Below are 18,634 nucleotides of genomic sequence, written 5' to 3' on the forward strand. Positions count from 1 at the left end.
CATGAAGGGAGATGATGGTGATCAGCCTCATCAATGAGCTCTCTTCCTGCGGTTTGTTTCTTTCTGGACGACACGACACTCATATGTTCCAGTGTCATTAATCGTCACATTCTCCAGAACCAAAGACACGTCTCCATCCTTCATCTGTCTGTCCTGCAGATCCACCCGGTTCTTAAAAGATGGATGCTGGTTGTCTGGATCAAACTGCTCATCGCGATAACAAAGGACATATTCCGTCTGCAGTTCAGGTCTGCTCCACTCCATAACTATGATGGTTTTGTTGTTGTTTGGAGCTCGACATGGCAGAGTGACGTTCTGTCCAGCTGTGATGTTTATCTGGACTGAATGAGAGGACACAGTTTGGGTTGTAGACATTAAAAAGCTAATTTACTCCTTTGTGCAATCTAATCATCAAGAGCTGCAAACAGACTGACATCTGGGGAAATGGATGAATTACATCACACACTGGATACTGAAATTTAGCACACAGTGATGTGTGTTATCAAAGGAGACTGTTTAAATATGTGGAGAATCCAGCAACATTAAAGTCTGTGGTCACTTCCTTGTGTAGTATGAACGGCCATGAGGTTTTTATCAGTAGGAAAAGGTCTAAAGCCTCTGTAAATACAGTTAAAATCTAAAATTTCTTCTTGTGCTTGTTTGTGATGAACAGCAGCTCAACCTAGTTAAGAATTATAAATGACTTAAAGTGCACATTCGGGCTCTGTGCTACATGCACACATTTCTGCATTTCTGCCATTCAAAGAAACTTTGTAAATAGTTTATTTTATGTAATATTCAATACTGAACTGGGTTTTAAGTCTTTTTCAAGGAAGAAATTTTTATTGAGTATTTTGATAAAAGCCTTATTTTTATGCATTTGCTACTACTATGAAGAACACATGAGAATTAAGGCATGGACACGTTTGAAAGATGCTGCTCATTGTACGTTTTTGCATGTTTCTTCGCATTTGTTGTGCCAAAGTAGTTACCTCCTGCAAAAATTGTTTCCCCATCCACAAGAGCGTACAGAGGAGGAGGAGACACTTGCCTGGCTACGTTTCTTTACTCTACTTGTTACTGATCTGAAGTCATTGAAACAAATCACAAAAGCTGAAAAAACGTATTTTAATGCTAATTTCATGACATTGTAATGTACCATGCGGAAGACTATTTACCTTAAACTGTGCACTACAATAATCTGATGGGAACAGTTTGTTCAGACAAAGACTTTGATACTATAATAGTGTCAAACCAGACGTGAGCATGTCATCACATCGCACCCCAGTGAATTAACCTGGGTTTATCCCTCTATAGATTTTATCAGGCTGTGTGGCTGCATCTGCCAAAATGTGTGCGTCCCCCTCCTATAATGCACATTAGCAAGCTTTCCTTTTGAAACTAAAAACTAAAGATAAATACACAGATCTTTTTCAGTAACAGGGGGTTTCAGAAATTTGCAAGTCAGTTCTGTTACTGTGGTTTTTGGTTATAATCTGATTTATTTAGCAAATAAACCTTTGAGGTAGCACCTCTAATGTGCATTATAAAAGGATAAACCCAGGTTAATTCACTGGGGTGTGATGTGATGACATGATCACGTGTGGTTTTACACTGTTATAGTATTCAAGTCTTTGTACAATGTACGTACAATGAGCAGTCTCTTTCCAAATAAGCATTTAAATGCATTCACAAAAAAAAGAAAAAAAAAGAGTGTGATGTTTTTCAGCTTTTGCGATTTATTGCTGCGACTTCAGATCAGGCTACAGAAACGGAGAAGAGGTAACCCTTCCTGCTTTCACATGATCACGTGCCTGTCTGATAGTCTGATAACCCCCTACGCCGGCCTGCATGCGTTCCCACACAACAGACAGGCCATTAATAACAGATATATTAACTTATGTTGCGGCCCGTACGATTGACACCCCAGCTAGAGGCTGCAAATCATCTACGACAGCAGACCTGCAACTGCAAGAGAACATGCCGGTCGAAGCCTGAGAATGGCTGGTGTGTCGATGCGAGGGGTGGGAGGGGTCAATTTGGAAAAGGGGCTTTTGGAGGAGTTTTTTTGAGAATTTGTACTAAGTGATAACCCCACTCTTTCTTCATGCGTTAAATGTGCAGTTCTTCCCACCCGTAACTGAATCAGAATAGGTGAAGCGATATTTAAGTGTACTTTTACAAATTTTGTATAACCGATCTACAGTGATATAGTAATGTCAGACTGCACCGAGGAGGAACGTCTTAACAAATAACCCCAACTTACCGTTAAACGCAGGGACCAAAAAAACCACAGTCGAGAGGAGTGCAACGTGAACCAATGGCATCGTGGCCATACTTCCTTTGCATTAGATCCGTCGAGGAAGCATAAAATTCCACTTGGGCACCGGTAAGGCAGAACAGCACGTCACAGGGCACAGTGACGTGCTATTCTGGGGTGGAGCCTCCAGTGCGGGGCTCCACCCCTTACGTCTTACGCCTCGAAATGACATTTGACGTCGCCATCTTTGTTCCAAAAAGGACTTGTGAGTGGTCAGGGTGAGCCTGAACCTCTCTCCATAGTCCGCGGTGGGACGCAGATGTTTCACCTGCTCGTCTTGTTCCATTGGAAAGCCTTTCGTATATTCCAAATATATCTAAGAATAATCTCCGAATCTGAAAATATAAAGAAAAGCCGAAGCAGCGCGGACTCGCAGCACTGACGGGGAAGTCCCGACTGCGGGAACAGCTGACTGTGGTGGGTGTTTTCTGCACTGGGAGGAGGAGCTAACGTGGATACTGGGCGATTGGAGAGCCACTTTTTGGTTGGTTTCTGAAGTCACGCGGAACCAATCAGACTGGAATTCAGTTATGGCTCATCTGATAGACATTCATGCTCCAGACTGTCTCCACCCACGGAAAACAAATGTAGAAATACAAACAGAAGCAAATGAGAATATGTAGCAGTCCCCCGGACCAAGGAAGAAATAGAGAGAGCCTCGACGGGTGCAGTAATTTTTACTTTGAGATTCATTCAGAATCTAACAGTGCGCCAGGTGCGCCAATGCACCGTGAAAACTAAACAGAAACACAAAATACATTTTCTTAGACGCTTATTACAAATATGAACTCAAATAAAGCAGAAAATACAACAAAATATCAATTAAGCAAACAAATACAACTTAAAACATGTACCTCGCTCCGCATTCCAAGGGCTGCAAATTGTTCGTTTCGCTAGAGTCCGGTATCACGCTGCTTCACGCTTCATTGAGAGCTGCCTACTGGGACATGTGCGCCACAAAACCGGTCTGAGCTGGAAGTGCAGCTTACCGCTAACTAAACAACAGAGCCCTCTACTGGACACTACGCGTAGCTGTTCAGGCTTAGATCAATAAACAAAACTGGACCTTTACACTCCCACCAAATCATGTATAACAAACAACATTCTTTACATGATTTCCAGCTGTAACATATGGACATTACTACAAGAACGAACACAATTTCAAATACATCATCAATAAACTTTCGCAAATACGCCTGATGTGACAGTATTGATTGAAACATCAATTAGTTATTTTCTAATAGAACTACAAGCTTTTGAATAGGTCGCTCAACTATGTGAGGTTTGTGTGCTGTTCCCTGCTTCTTTATTAAGCCTCGATCGCCAACTTGAAGCTTGACTCTGCGGACCAAACCGTCATCTTCTTCTGGTGCTTCAACCACTCGAGCCAGTTGCCACTGATTTCTGGGAAGCATGTCTTCTTTGATAATGACTATGTCATTGACTTTAAGATTTCGGCGTGGTACGTGCCATTTCTGTCTCGTAGATATGTTCAGAAGGTACTCTCTTTTCCATCTACTCCAAAACTGCTCAGTGAGATACTGGACTCTGCGCCAACGTTTCCTTGCATATAAGTCCTCTTTCACAAACTTTCCTGGTGGAGGCAGTGCAACCTTTGATTTCATCAATATGAGGTGATTTGGAGTTAGAGGTTCAGGAGATATAGGATCATTGATTCCATCGACGTTCAGTGGTCGACCATTAACTATAAACATCGCCTCATAGAATAGAGTTCTTAGAGAGCTGTCATCCAGCCTGCCTTGGCATTGAGCAATGGTGGCATTGAGAACATTGCGGATGGTTCGAATCTGTCGTTCCCACACACCTCCGGCATGGCTAGCAGATGGGGCATTGAAGACGAACTCACACTGTTTATTGGCAAGGAATGCTTCTAAGGCATCTGTGTCACATTGTTTAAGAGACTCTCTTAGCTCATTTTTGGCTCCAATAAAGTTTGTACCCTGGTCACTGTACAACTTACAAACAGCTCCTCTTAAGCTGATGAAACATCTCAGAGCGTTGATGAAAGAGTCAGTAGAAAGATCCTCAAGCATCTCAATGTGGACTGCACGTGAGGAAAGACAAGTGAAGAGGAGTCCGTATCTTTTATGCTCTTTGCGACCTTGTTTTGTGACAAATGGTCCAAAACAGTCCATTCCACAATACATGAAAGGATCTGAGATTTCAACTCGTTCCTTTGGAAGTTCAGACATGCGTTGTTCTTCTGGTGAATGTCTTAGTTTTCGACATTGAACACATTTGCTTATTAGTTTTGCAACTTCCTTGCTCCCACCAATCACCCAAAATCCGTTCGATCTGATTTCCATGAGAGTTTGGCTTCTACCTTGATGACAAATCTGTGCATGAAAATGAGCAATGATCAACTTTGTAATGTGATGGTCTTTTGGGAGGATGATGGGGTGCTTAAGTCCCTGACAGAGTGTTGACTTCTTCAGTCTTCCTCCAACACGGATAAGTCCTTGATCTAGTACTGGATCTACTCTAAAGAAGGGACTTGAACTCGGAAGGTTATCTCCCACCTTCAACACTTCCATCTCTTGAGAAAAGGCCTGCTGCTGAAGGAGCTTTATTATTGTGTCAGCAGCTGTTCTCCGTTCATCTACTGTTACAAAGTTTCCATACTGGGCTTTGCTGGATCTCAATCTTTTTATCCTTGCAACCACTTTAAGGAGCATTGACCAGCTTGAAAACCTTGACAAACGGCTGAGGATATTGTCTTGTTCATTTGTTTGAGTTGTGAGAGCTTTGACTGCTTTGACTTCTGGATCCCCTACTAACAACACAGCTGAGGGGCTGGGTGCATATGAAATGTCATGTTCCCACAGAAACTTTGGACCAGACAACCAACATGTTGACATGATTTCTGATGCACTGAGCCCTCTAGAGGCGTAATCTGCAGGATTCTGAGCTGTGTCAATGTAGTGCCACTGTTTGGGATCTGTAGTTTGCCTAATTAACTGAACACGGTTGGCAACGAAGACGTGGAACCGTCGTGCCTCGTTGTTAATATAGGCTAAGACTACTTGGGAGTCAGTCCAAAAGAACTCTTCATTAATGCACATCTGAAGCTCTGCTCTTAGCATGCTGCTCATTCTGGCTGATGTGACTGCGGCTGAGAGTTCTAATCGTGGGATACTTGTGACCTTGGTAGGTGCGACTCTTGCCTTAGCCATAACAAGACTACAGTGGACCTTCTCGTTGCTGAGGTACCTAATATAGGAGCATGCACCATATCCTAAATCACTAGCATCACAAAAGTGGTGCAGTTCCACCTTTACAATGTCTGTTAGTTCTGGTGGGTGGTAACATCTAGGCACTGCAACCGATTTTAGTCTTTCCAACCCATCTTTCCAGTCCTCCCACCGTGAACGTAAGTTGTCAGGAAGGGGGTCATCCCATTCAATGCCTCTGCGACACAGTTCCTGTAGGATACCTTTGCCTCTTAAGGTGAAGGGAGCTACGAACCCTAGTGGGTCGTACAGGGATGAGATCACTGACAGTATGCTCCGGCGAGTAGGAGGTTGGTCCTTAGTGTTTATTTTGAAACTGAAAGTGTCATTTTTGATTGACCACTGGATGCCGAGCACATGGCCTTCAGCTGTTGTGTCAGGTTTGAGATCAAGCGGTTCTGTGGTGTCTGCTCTGTCTGAGGGTTCCAGCTGGGAAAGCGCATCACTTTGGTTTGAGTTGAACTTGTGCAGATGTAGACCGCCAAGTCTACAAAGTGCTTGTGTTTCGGTGATGAGTTCTTGTGCCTCTTTAACTGATGGGACACTAGTTAGACCATCGTCTACATAAAAGTTCTGTTCAACAAACTCTGAGGCCTTAGGATAGTCTGCTCTGTACTGTTGTGCCAAATATTTCAGGCCGAAATTAGCACATCCAGGGGATGAACTGGCACCGAATAGATGTACAGCCATTCTGTACTCTCTGGGTTCTTTGTCTAATTGTCCATCCTGCCACCACAGAAATCTCAGATAGTTGCGCATGTCTGGACAAACAGAGAACTGGTGGAACATTCTCTCGATATCACAGATTATGGCTACATTTTCCTTTCTGAAACGACAGAGTACCCCCACCAATGAGTTGATCATATCTGGACCTGTGAGAAGAGTGTCGTTTAATGAGACACCGAGAAATTTTGCTGAACAGTCAAAGACGACTCTTAGCTTGGCTGGTTTTTTCGGGTGATATACCCCATGGTGTGGGATGTACCATGCAGTCTTGCCTTCAGACAAAGGAGGGGCTAATTCTGCATCACCACTGCTGATAATGTCTCTCATAAAGGAACAGTAACGTTCATGATACTGTTTATCAGCCTTTAGCCTTTTCTTCAGGTGTTGCAGTCGGACTGTGGCTAGCTTCTTATTGTTGGGAAGCGCTGGTGGATCATTGCCCTTGAAGGGAAGCGGCATCTCATAGTGCCCATCTGGTCTTTGTTTTATTGTATCACTGAGGATTTGTATGAAGCGAACATCATCCTGTGATACATACTTATCCTCATAATACCTCTCATTAAAGTCAGTCTCTAGGACTTTAAGTACATCTGTGGCTGATGGTATGGGCATTTCTTTGACTGTGATCCTGTGCACGTAACTCTGGTTACCTTCTCTGTCTAGGTGAGGATTACCAGAACCAATAATACTCCATCCTAGTAGGGTTCTTTGTGCGAAAGGTTCGTTTATTTTGCCTGTGACGATCTCTAGGGGGGCTAGTGCTGATGGGCAGTCATAACCAATCAATAGACCTACTTCACAGTTCTGCAATGGCTGTAACTTGTTAGCTAAGCCTTCAAGGTGTGGCCACTGAAGTGCAGTTTCCTTGGTAGGGATATGAGACTTGTCAACTGGGATAAAGTCACGAGAGTAGACTTGTTCTATTCGGACACGAGTCTCAGAATCAAACCCACGCACCTGTAAGTTGTTGGCAAGTTTACTTGCAACGACTGTGTCGACGGAAGTCATGGTGCTAAGCTTTAACTGCACTGGTTGGGCGTCTACATTTAGTTCTAAGGCCAAATCCTCTAAAATAAAGGATGAGTCACTCTGGGTGTCAAGCAGGGCATATGTAAGTATTTCTTTCTCAGGCTCAGATGCAACTGACACAAATACTGGTACTATGCTGGATGTGGAAGATGGTTTCCTTGTTAGTACATGAGTCATAACATTATGCACTTCCTTGTTTGCACCTTCATCTGGGGATTTAGAATCCTCAGTTTTCCTTTCTTTAGGTTCATTCACTCTTTCTGTGTGTAGACAGGTGGGGTGACGCCGACCACACTTACTACAGGAGTGACGTCCTCTGCATTCTTTGGTTACATGACCCCTTCTCAAACACCCAAAGCAGAGACGATTTTCTTGAATGAAAACTTTCTTGTCATCACTAGTTTTCGCTGCAAAAGCAGGACACTTAGCTATGCCGTGCGATTCTTCTTTGCAAAACAAACATGGGGGTTTAGGTCTAGAAGTAGATACTGGGATTAGTGGAGACTTTGGTTGGATGGTAGTACTGAGTGCCTTCGCTCTTTTAACGTGCCGCTCTTCTGATGCCCTTTCGTTTATTATGAATGGTGAGGCAACAGGATTGCAAACTACTTTAGCTTCATTTTGTATGAACTTTGTAAAGCGAGCGAAGTTGGGGTAGTCTTGGCTTTTGTCTAGCTCCTCCACCACAATGCGGCTCCATCTCTGCACTATCCACTCAGGCAGTTTTCTTAGAAGCTTGTGATTTTCCTCACAATCATTAAGGATCTCTAGGCCTTTGACTTGAGGGATAGCCTCTGCACAGCTTTGGAGAAAATCTGCAAACTCCCTCAGTGCTTTAGGATCATTTGCAGCTATTTTAGGCCATTTTGTGAGTTTAGCCCTAAAGGCTCTTTGGATAACAAATGGGCTGCCATACCTTTCCTCTAAAATGCTCCAAATGCCTGCGTATGCCTGCTCACCGTTGCGGAAGAAATATCCCTCTACTGCCTTTCGTGCTTCACCTGCAAGATAGCTCTTTAGATACAACATTTTCTCACACACAGGTAAAGGTTTGTCACCAATTAGTGCCATAAAGGATACCTTCCAATCCATAAACTTTAGGGGGTCGCCACTAAAGATGGTGGGCTCAGGTACAGGAAGCCTGTTTAGGGTAAGAGAGCTGGCGAGGGCTTGAACTAAGCTAAGTTCTTCACGTTCTGGAGTAGTATTGTGAGGTCTAAATGTTGGTGCTTGTGGATTTAAAGAGAGCCGTGGTGCGCTGTTGGGGAGATTTGCGGAATTTTCTAAGTTGTAGCAGGACACTTGATCATGGCTTTCAATGTCATTTTGAGCGCTAAGGGCTCTTACTCGTGCAGCTGCTACTTTCACTTCACTGTCTGCCTTTAACTGTTGAAGTTTAGTCTTTTCCTCCTCCAACTTTGCCTTTGTTTCCACTTCCTTTATTTTCCACTCATTTTCCATTTGGCTGATCTTGGTTTCCTGTGCCAATATTTCTTGTGTGGCCTTTGCTTGTTCCACTTTGGCTGCAAGTTCAGCTTCTGCTTCCACCTCACGACTGCCAGTAGAATCTGCCTTTGAGCGTGCAACTGAACCCTCTGGGAACGACGTTTCAGTTTTTGTATCACCAAACACAGAACCATAGTCCATTTTGTTTAACATCACTCGTACTCTTTCCTTTTCAAGGCGATCGTTAAAGAGCTGATCGATATTTTCCTGTCGTTTAGCAACAACTTCACAAATGTCAGTTGTAAGCACTGCACAAGCATCCATTCGCTTAACAATGTCGGGCGTCATGGATTGGCTGCGGCGAATGGGTTCATAATGCTGTTGTACTACAGCGTGCTTGTCTCTTATGTCATGACTGGCATTGTTTAGCTCTTCAGGTGAGCAGAAAGTTTTCAGCTTTGTTCTGATTTCTTTAGCTGCCTTCTTCCAAGTGTCATAAGCTTTGTTAAATGCCTTCTCATTTTTCTTTGCCTCATATTCCTGCATTTCTTTACCCTTTTCAGTTAAATGCCTTTCACGATTGCTGGATCTTACTCCTTGTTGCTCTGAGTCGTCGGCTTCTTCAGCAGCGTTCAACATTTTGTTACTGTAATGTGTATGTTGCTCTATGCGATAACGTCTGGACTTAAACTTACGTGAGTGTTACTTTTGGAAACAATGCTCACATCAGACGTTTACATCACATAAATAAACAGATTAGCACCCACATATTAGACAAAATGTAACTGTAAATACCGCTGATATACGTTACTTTCAAGAAGAATAAACCCATACAATTTAAAGATTGTAATTACTCAGTGCAATGCAGTATACCTTTAAGGCTGTAACAACAAAAATATTTAAGGCAAGTAACTCTGAATTAGTGTGCAGACATTTTAACTTTGTTATCAGCAAAGTCCTTAATGGGCATAATACCTGCACCTTCGTAAAGTGACCATCAGAGTTCAAAGGGGAGGTAGGCGACGAAGCAAAGATGATCTTGACTGGTGTAGAAATCTCTCACAGCTGACACACGGACCCACCTCGTGGCACGGGCTGCACTCATCTGGCATGGGAGCTAGCAAGTAGCCTTCACTCAGCGACCGAGTTTTCACTGTAGCAGTCCCCCGGACCAAGGAAGAAATAGAGAGAGCCTCGACGGGTGCAGTAATTTTTACTTTGAGATTCATTCAGAATCTAACAGTGCGCCAGGTGCGCCAATGCACCGTGAAAACTAAACAGAAACACAAAATACATTTTCTTAGACGCTTATTACAAATATGAACTCAAATAAAGCAGAAAATACAACAAAATATCAATTAAGCAAACAAATACAACTTAAAACATGTACCTCGCTCCGCATTCCAAGGGCTGCAAATTGTTCGTTTCGCTAGAGTCCGGTATCACGCTGCTTCACGCTTCATTGAGAGCTGCCTACTGGGACATGTGCGCCACAAAACCGGTCTGAGCTGGAAGTGCAGCTTACCGCTAACTAAACAACAGAGCCCTCTACTGGACACTACGCGTAGCTGTTCAGGCTTAGATCAATAAACAAAACTGGACCTTTACAGAATGTAAATAAAGAAATTTATGTTATTTTCTAGTTCATCCTAAAGACACACACACACACACACACAGGTTCTGATTGTTATATGTTATTCTCTTTAGTTGTAAAATGATCTGTGCCCTAGTCTCCAATGAGACAGTGCTGGTGAGAGTAGTTATTCCTCCGTTACACCACAAGAGGGAGTATCTCCTGAGATGAGGAGCTTTAGTGCGAGTAAACAAGCCACTCGCCATACTGCAGTGCGCCTAACAAAAGCTGTGTCAGACTGTGTGACGGTACTATGTCCATATATTTGCTGAATACACAGTAAAGGCGGACTCACAAAGCCACACTGGTTTCTATTTCTTTTAATCTAAATGTGCAACATAACCATGATCCCGAATTTGATATGTATTCAAAAAAATGAACGTTTCAAAAAAGGATCTGTCTGCTGCTGTAACCCAGATTGTGCTCTCTCTGCTGTGACCATATGCACATATGCAAATCTAACATAGGAGAATTAAACGCACAAAAATGGTGAATGGCCTTCATTTGTAGAGCGCTTTACTCAGTCCCAAGGACCCCAAAGCGCTTACACTACACCCAGTCATCCACATCCTGGTGATGGTAGCCACAGCTGCCCTGGTGCGCACTGACAGAGGCGAGGCTGCCGGACACTGACCACCACCAGTAGGCAAACGTGGGGTTAGTATCTTGGCCGAGGATATTTGGCATGCAGCCAGAAAGCAGCCTGGGATCAAACCACATCATTTTATTGTTATAGACTAAACAATGTAGAAGATGTATTGAAGCGATTTAAATAATTTCACAGCTTCAGTGATAAACCAAGACGACAGGTGGCAGCACATGTCCTTTCTTTAAACGTTATGATCACAGCCACTCTTATTCTAAACGTAAGCTGTCTGCCCTGCTCACACTTCAAAGCTCAGCGGGATCCATGCTACTCTAAACCAAAAACCTTTTTGCTGGAGTAGAGGGGACCTTATCTGGATATGTGTAGTGGTTATATTAGACAAAGGATGTCAAATATAGAGCTGTCAGGTATGGTAGGAGGAAAAGATGGAGCCCACAGAGAAGATTCATGGATGTAGTGAAGGTGGACATGCAGAGGGTTGGTGTGACAGACATGGATGCTAGAGACGGGTTTTAGTTTGTTATATGTTCAGCAATGGTACTCATTTCAGTGACCGTAGTATAATCTGCTACAGGATAGTCGTCAGTTCAGCTTATACAGGAAAATAATTTATAATCACTAATGTCTACTATTTACTACTAATTATATATAGTAGTGTCTGGATTAAAAAAGTGTATGTGTAAGAGACAGTTAGAAATACTTCATGTTAACATCAACCCATGGGCTATGTTGTATAAGACACTGGCTGACATTGCTAAGGATAGGTGTGAAACCTTCATCCAACTGTGGGAACCTTGCATGAATTTTGTTAGAAAGATGGAAATCTGAGTGCAGGAGGTTTGTGTTAACTGTGTGTGTGGTTGAATATGTTTAATAAAATAAGTGTAATAGAATTTAAAAAATCAAGCACTAGTTTATTTTCAGTGATGTGAACTTAGACAGGAATAATACACAATAATGGCGCATTTTTATTGCCTCAATCTTATAAGAATGTGTTTGTTTGTTCTCTGAAACAATTTAAAAACATTCAGCCTAACGTCATAGTTGTATAGTTGACCAGAGCTGACCTGGAAGATCTATGTCCTTGTTTCTGGAATGAGCGATTTGATCCAGACAACCAGTATTCAGTTAAAGGATTATTCTATTCTATTCTATTCATTTCATCTTTTAGGAATCGGAAGGATCTGCAGGACAGACAAATGAAGGATGGAGGTGTGTCTTTGATTCTGAGCTAGTGGTGCTCAATACAGTTCCAGTGTGGCTCCAACTGCTCAGTATGTCTCATTCTCTCTGAAACACCTCCCATAAACTTAAGACTCTGCATCCACCATCATTTCAGTATTATGCAAACCTCAGGTGAGTTTCCAAAAGTTGATTCTGTTCATCTGGAAACTGGAACTGAAAGGGAAGAAAAAGACAGGAAACAGTAAACATTGCATTTACAAAGCAAATAAATAACACGCCCTAACCCACAGCAGCAGAGTTAAGTATCTGGTTTACACCCATTCAAAAACTTGCCAAATCTTCTCTCGCAGCGCCAAACAGACTATTCTTCTTTTGAATCTAGTTTTAAGATTCTGGTACTCCACGTGCTGACAATCGGGTGTCTGATTGGCTCCTTATCAGCAGCACCTGTGAGCATGGACCCTCTTGCGGCGCTCAGTTAGCGTCTGCTCCTAGTGGGGGTGACAAGAGGAAGACAGTTCATATATAGCTAATGTATCTGTGAATAATAAGGAGATCTCACAGCTTTTTCCATAATGGTCTGGAAATGACTCCGTGTTGAAAGGACTCATCATGGGTGGTTGTTGCTGGTGTTCCACAATATTCCCACAGAGCTCCTGGAGAAATAGTTGATGGAACAAGATTATTTTATTTTATAAGCTTATTTATAGCTTTTAACTCTAAGACCTCAGAGGCAATCTTTAAAAAGACACCCAAACCAAAAATGACAAGCTGAATGAGGAATAACAGAGGTGGAATATAACTGGAATACAGCTAAAATGATAATGTGCAGTTGCACTTTTAAGAAAGCTCATTTTGAAATATATTGCTAGACACACACAAATGGATAGGATTCAGCCTGACACAAGGATAGGCCGAGGATCTGCTGTTAATGACTACCATAGCCCATTACTTCAGAAAACTGTAGTTACATCAGTCATAGAAAACATTGCCTAATTAGTAACAGGTGTCTTTACAGCACGATTTACTACAACAATACAATAATACCATAGTTTTACAATAATATCTAAGATGGTCGAGGTCATTGTGGAATGCGATTCAAATATAAAGCCCTAAACTCACAGCACACCTTTAAAGGCTGGTTTCATTTTTCATTTTAACTAGCGTGACTGTAGCTAGATTATGATAAGATACTGGAATCAGTCAGTCAGGTCTTGCTGCTTTTGTTCTGGTTTTTTAGTTTTTGTTTTTTTTTCTCCCTCTGATGGATAAATCCTTTTGATGCATTGTTAGAGTGAATTGTTAAATGTTGTCATTTCTATGCTTGCCAACTCTGATGAAAGAAATTCCACTGTCCTTCCCCCCAGATTCTCGAGGTTCTAGGTGGGGGGCTGTAGCCTTTTATTGCAGATACAAACTATCTGGAAGATCTGCTTCTTTTCATGTAAGCTTCCTGCGTTTACGACCCTTTGGTCAGCAGGAGGTCTCTCACACACTCACACACACACACACACACACACACACATTCTCACATAACACACACACACACAGTCTTACTTTTTTTTTTTTTTTAACTTTATTTAAAGTAAACAAGTTTACATATGAAATGCACATACACATACAATTACATATACAAAACCATGAGCACATACAAAAGGGATAAACAAGGAGGAAAATCTAGCATCTGAGTCCACACAACGTTCACAAGACTTACAGTTTTAATTCGTTCCAGGGGAAAACTTTCCCAAGTTTCAGGTCCATTGTTCGTCTTCTTCGCAGGTCTGTAATGATATGTTTACTCACCACATCACTACTTATCATCTTTTGTTCAAGTACTCCTTTGGCACGAGTTTTCCAAATATGTGTGTTTATTACACACATTACTAACCAAAAGAGTCTCCTTTTGTCGTCACACATTTCTTCTTTAAACAAACCATATTTAACTGCTTTAATATTAACATCCACATCATAGCCAATCTCTGTCATTTTCTGCCTGATCTCAGTTGTCCTATAACAATCTAATAGGAGATGTTCTAGGGTCTCATCTTCATCACAGCCTGTCATAGGACATTTCATGGTGGTAACAAAACAACTCCATTGTACCACTGCTCTCACAGGGAGGCGCCCGAGCGAGATGAGCCATACCACGTCTCTCATGCTTTCAGATAATAATTTGTCGTGTATATTTTTAACTATTGAAAGGTTTTCATCTTCATTTGCATACTTATATTGAATTACACCTTCATTTTTGGTTTCATTAATTTTTTTATAGATATTTTTCGTATTATCTTGGAGAATGTTTAAACTATATTGTTCCCATTGACTTGATAAGTCACCAAACATAAGTCTGTGGTATGGAACGCCCGCTCTGGCCCTGCCTCTTTTCTTTTGCCACAATTGCTCCTTCCCTCGAACCCACGGGGCACCCCGAGAAATTGCGCTTTGAGTAATTTTTATAAAAGGAATTCGCAAAACAATCTCTAAGTCTGGGGCTCCCAAACCCCCGTGCTTCTTACTCTTGTACATAAATTTTCTCTTAGTCACTTCTCGATTGGATCCCCAGATAAATTTAATGCACATCTTACTTATTTTCATTACAGTTGTTCTCGGAGGAGGAAAAATTGCGGCAAGAAAAAGAAGTTTCGAAATTATGTGTGTTTTTACAATATTAATACGTGTTTTATAATTTGTATCTTTATTTTCCCATTTCATAATTTCCATTTTAATTTCATTTTCTTTCTTATTCCAATTTAGTAAACTAGAGTCAGTATTATCAATCCATATACCCAAAATTTTAATCTCACTACATAGAGAGATCATCATTTTAGGTTGTCTGGTCGGATGTCCAAGCCACACCCCTTCAGTTTTGTCTTGGTTCAGCTTGGCACCTGATGCCTGTTCGTAATGGTGTAATATCTCCATAACTGAAGACAGTTCGTTTTGGTTTCTAATTATCACCGTCACGTCATCTGCATACGCCAAAGCTGCGATTTTAAGGGATTTATCAAGGACGTATCCCTTGATCCGTTTATCATCATTTATCCTTTTCAATAAGGGGTTAATTGCAAGGACATATAACGCAGCACTCAAAGGACATCCTTGTTTAACCCCGCACTCAGCACTAAAAGGGGATGAGAGCTTTCCATTTACCTTAACTTGCACTAGGGACTTTTTATAAATCAATTGAATAATAGAAATAAATTGGTCCGGAAAATTATAAGCTTTCATTACTTTCCATAAATAAGAGTGGGAAACAGAATCAAAAGCCCTCCTTTGGTCTAAGCCTAAAATACAGAGTTCTGAATCCTTGCCATTATAAATAATTTCTCTTAACATACTTAAGTTATCCCACATCAATCGTCCCTTAATTGCGCATGTTTGTTCTTTTTCAATGATAATATCTAATACATCCTCTAGTCTAGACATAATTATTTTAGCAAAAATCTTATAATCTACATTCATTATTGTCAGTTGCCTATAATTGTTAATGTCTTCTCTATCACCTTTCTTATATAATAAACACATAACTCCGTCATAAAACGATTTACCCATTGTTTCTCTTTCTATTCCTTCATTAAAATACTGAGTTAATAATTCAGACAGTTCTTTACTCACAATTTTATAAAATTCAGAGGGGAGTCAGATTCTCGAGGTTCTAGGTGGGGGGCTGTAGTCTTTTATTACAGACACAAACTATCTGGAAGATCTGCTTCTTTTCATGTAAGCTTCCTGCGTTTACGACCCTTTGGTCAGCAGGAGGTCTCACACACACACACACACACACACACACACACACACACACACACACACACACACACACACACACACAGTCTTACTGAAGTTCACACATATACATACAATGCCTTGTCTTAGAACGATGTGGGCGTGGCTTTGTTCTGATGTTTTTTGTGTGAACTGTCTCTCAATAAAAAGGCAGCAAGGGAGGTCGTCGCCAAGGTCATTTTCGTGGTGGACACAGGCCTCCCTTGCGCAAGTGATCGATCGATCGACTGTCTTGTTTTCTTCATGATGAATACGTTTCTAGAATTAGCGAGGCTTGTGGAAACACAGACCCAACATTCATATTTGTTGCAAGTAGAACAACACAGAAATCTTTACACCAGTAGTTTTAAGTTGTCATATCGTTAGCATGTTTATCTTTCTGCATGAAACCAGAAAATGACCTAATGTGTTACAAAACAATCGCATGTTATTGTATTTAGCAATGTAGCTTCCAGACATATAGGTTTATAGATGTTGTTCATATCAGTGCAATTTGATGTTGCCTTTGAAATCTCCAAAAGTTGATTCTGTTCATGTGGACGTAGCGTTTTGTGGGAGAAACGTTTCGTCACTCATCCAAGTGACTTCTTCAGTCTCAGCTGAAGGTTTCCCCGATCTTATAAACAGGTGAGTTTTATTTGCACCTTGCATTAAACATTTGTATGAGTTTTGTTTTGAGTCTTGAGGTACTGTTGTCCTTTCAGTTTCATTTATAAGTGCTTCGGTATAGATGGTCCTCACTTTAGGTCCTCACTAGGTCAAACTAAATACTTTGATCCACTGTGTAACACCATCTGAAAGAGTCTGACTGACAACATCTTTGTTTTATGTGCTGTTAGGAGGCGGTTAAACTTCAGCTACATTGTTATTTGAGACGTTTGATATTTGTCCTGTGAACAGGAGCCATGGTTTGATAAAGTGCTGCTTTTGTTTTGAATAATTTGATGTTAATGTGAGGACCAGTTTGATCTTGTTGCTTCAGGTCTATTTACATTGACAATTTTCTGAAGGGTCGAAGAACCCAGAGCTCGCCCTCTGACCTTTGCTTCTAGAAACTGTGAGGAGGGAAACAGAGACATTGTGTAGTGGAGGATTCAGGAAGGAAAAATCTGACACACATCTATAGGTCTTATACTATCCCACATGATGTTCAGAGATGTTGTAAAGACATTTCAATCGGTCTGTTTTATTTGGTATTTTAACCAGTGTTAGCATCATGATGCAGGTACATCCCAGCCAGCAGATCTGGACACACCAGGCTCTTCAGCTTCTTCCTTTAATAGGTAATTAACATGGAATTATACAGGAACGCGCGGCTTTGCATTTTTCAGCCCTGATTACACAGAAAGTATCACACAAGTTTTCAGATAATAAGCCACAACATTGCAAAATTGTTATATTCATGTTAGATATCAACATAAACAAAAGCATTAACGTGACGCTGGTGGAAGTTATTGTTCGAGTGTTTCTCTTGTAGCCGCTAAAACTGGTGGACCCAAATCTTCACCTCCAAGTCCGTTCACATACAAGAGGAAGGGGAGCGAGTGGGTCAGTGCTCTGGGCACAGACACTAAGCTGACTTTGAACACACACCATTTATTTCCATGGAAAAAACACAGCCAGAATCACAAATACAGGTTACACTAAAAACCCTGCCGGCAAAAATAACTATACACTACTAAAACAAAGCTAAACAAATGTCTCCCGTATGCAAAAATTCCCCCCCACAGTCCCATAATCCCACAGTCCAGCCACAAGCGGGGAAATGTTCCTTATCTAAAACAGGAGAGGATTTTCTCTTCCGGGATGGAAACCACGCAGGCCAGAAGAACAAGGAGGAGGCTCCTGTCGCAGACCTATCTCCTCCTGACAGCGCGTCACCGCACAGTCCCGCCCCACTCCACACCTGAACACGGCCTCCCCCGTAGCACCGCCACATGCAGGCAGAGGGACACCCCTGTGAAAATGCGGCCATCGCCACCCACTGTTGCTGTTCCTGCCGTTGGGACTGGATCGCCGAACGACTCGTGCCCCCCCCCACAGTCAGGCAGCAGGTCCTCCAACACATGTGCGGGCTTACACGCGTTTCTTTTTCTCCTCCTCACCTTTCGTGCGTCGCTCCCCTTGTCTCTGCGCTCACTATCCCCTTTAACAGGTCAGTCTGGCGGCTGATAGGCCACCTCAGGGAACGCCCCCACCTCACAGGGGCCTACAATTGTCTGCTAGTGGATTAGAAGAATATTGTGCAACAACACTAAAATACATAATATAAATATGAGGATAAAACCATGCAATATAAATATCACAATAAAACCATGCAAATAAAATCAAGACTATGTACCAATACACAGATTGATAAAACATAAAAACACAAATTTCCACTGCGTGACAGCCTTTAGTTATGAAGCATCATATTTAACCCTTATTGTGGGTTGACTGTTGGACTGCTAGCAGTACTTAGCATAATTACTGTGCCTACTATTTTAAAGAAGCATATCAACAGTAGGTCTGAAACAACACATGAACCAGAGTTTGGAGCCTGTTAAATTGGTTCCAACTAATGAGCTTAAAGAAGAAGCATTAAAAAAACAAAAACATTCCTATGTGTACCAGTCCTGTCTGAAACAGTTAACTCTTGTGTGCTGTTTAGGTCT

The 18,634-nt window shown here is 41.7% G+C and overlaps 1 protein-coding gene across 1 annotated transcript; it reads right to left on the reverse strand.

Annotated features, from left to right (window-relative positions):
• Positions 1-2,927: 2,927 nt before the first annotated feature.
• LOC120722462 lies at positions 2,928-4,821 on the reverse strand. The gene is made up of 2 exons (XM_040013483.1): positions 3,175-4,821; positions 2,928-3,057 (listed from the first exon to the last, which is right to left on the reverse strand). The coding sequence occupies exon 1, from the start codon at positions 4,645-4,647 to the stop codon at positions 3,547-3,549; it is 1,101 nt and encodes a 366-aa protein (XP_039869417.1). The 5' UTR covers positions 4,648-4,821; the 3' UTR covers positions 2,928-3,057; positions 3,175-3,546.
• Between the last annotated feature and the right edge of the window lie 13,813 nt (positions 4,822-18,634).

Source organism: Simochromis diagramma, unplaced genomic scaffold (genome assembly GCF_900408965.1).
Source record: "Simochromis diagramma unplaced genomic scaffold, fSimDia1.1 OVJJ01000640.1, whole genome shotgun sequence".
NCBI classification, from domain to species: domain Eukaryota; kingdom Metazoa; phylum Chordata; class Actinopteri; order Cichliformes; family Cichlidae; genus Simochromis; species Simochromis diagramma.

Excerpts from the sequence above, each read along its gene's own strand:
- LOC120722462 (XM_040013483.1), bottom strand. The coding sequence starts at position 4,647 with ATGGAAATCAGATCGAACGGATTTTGGGTGATTGGTGGGAGCAAGGAA.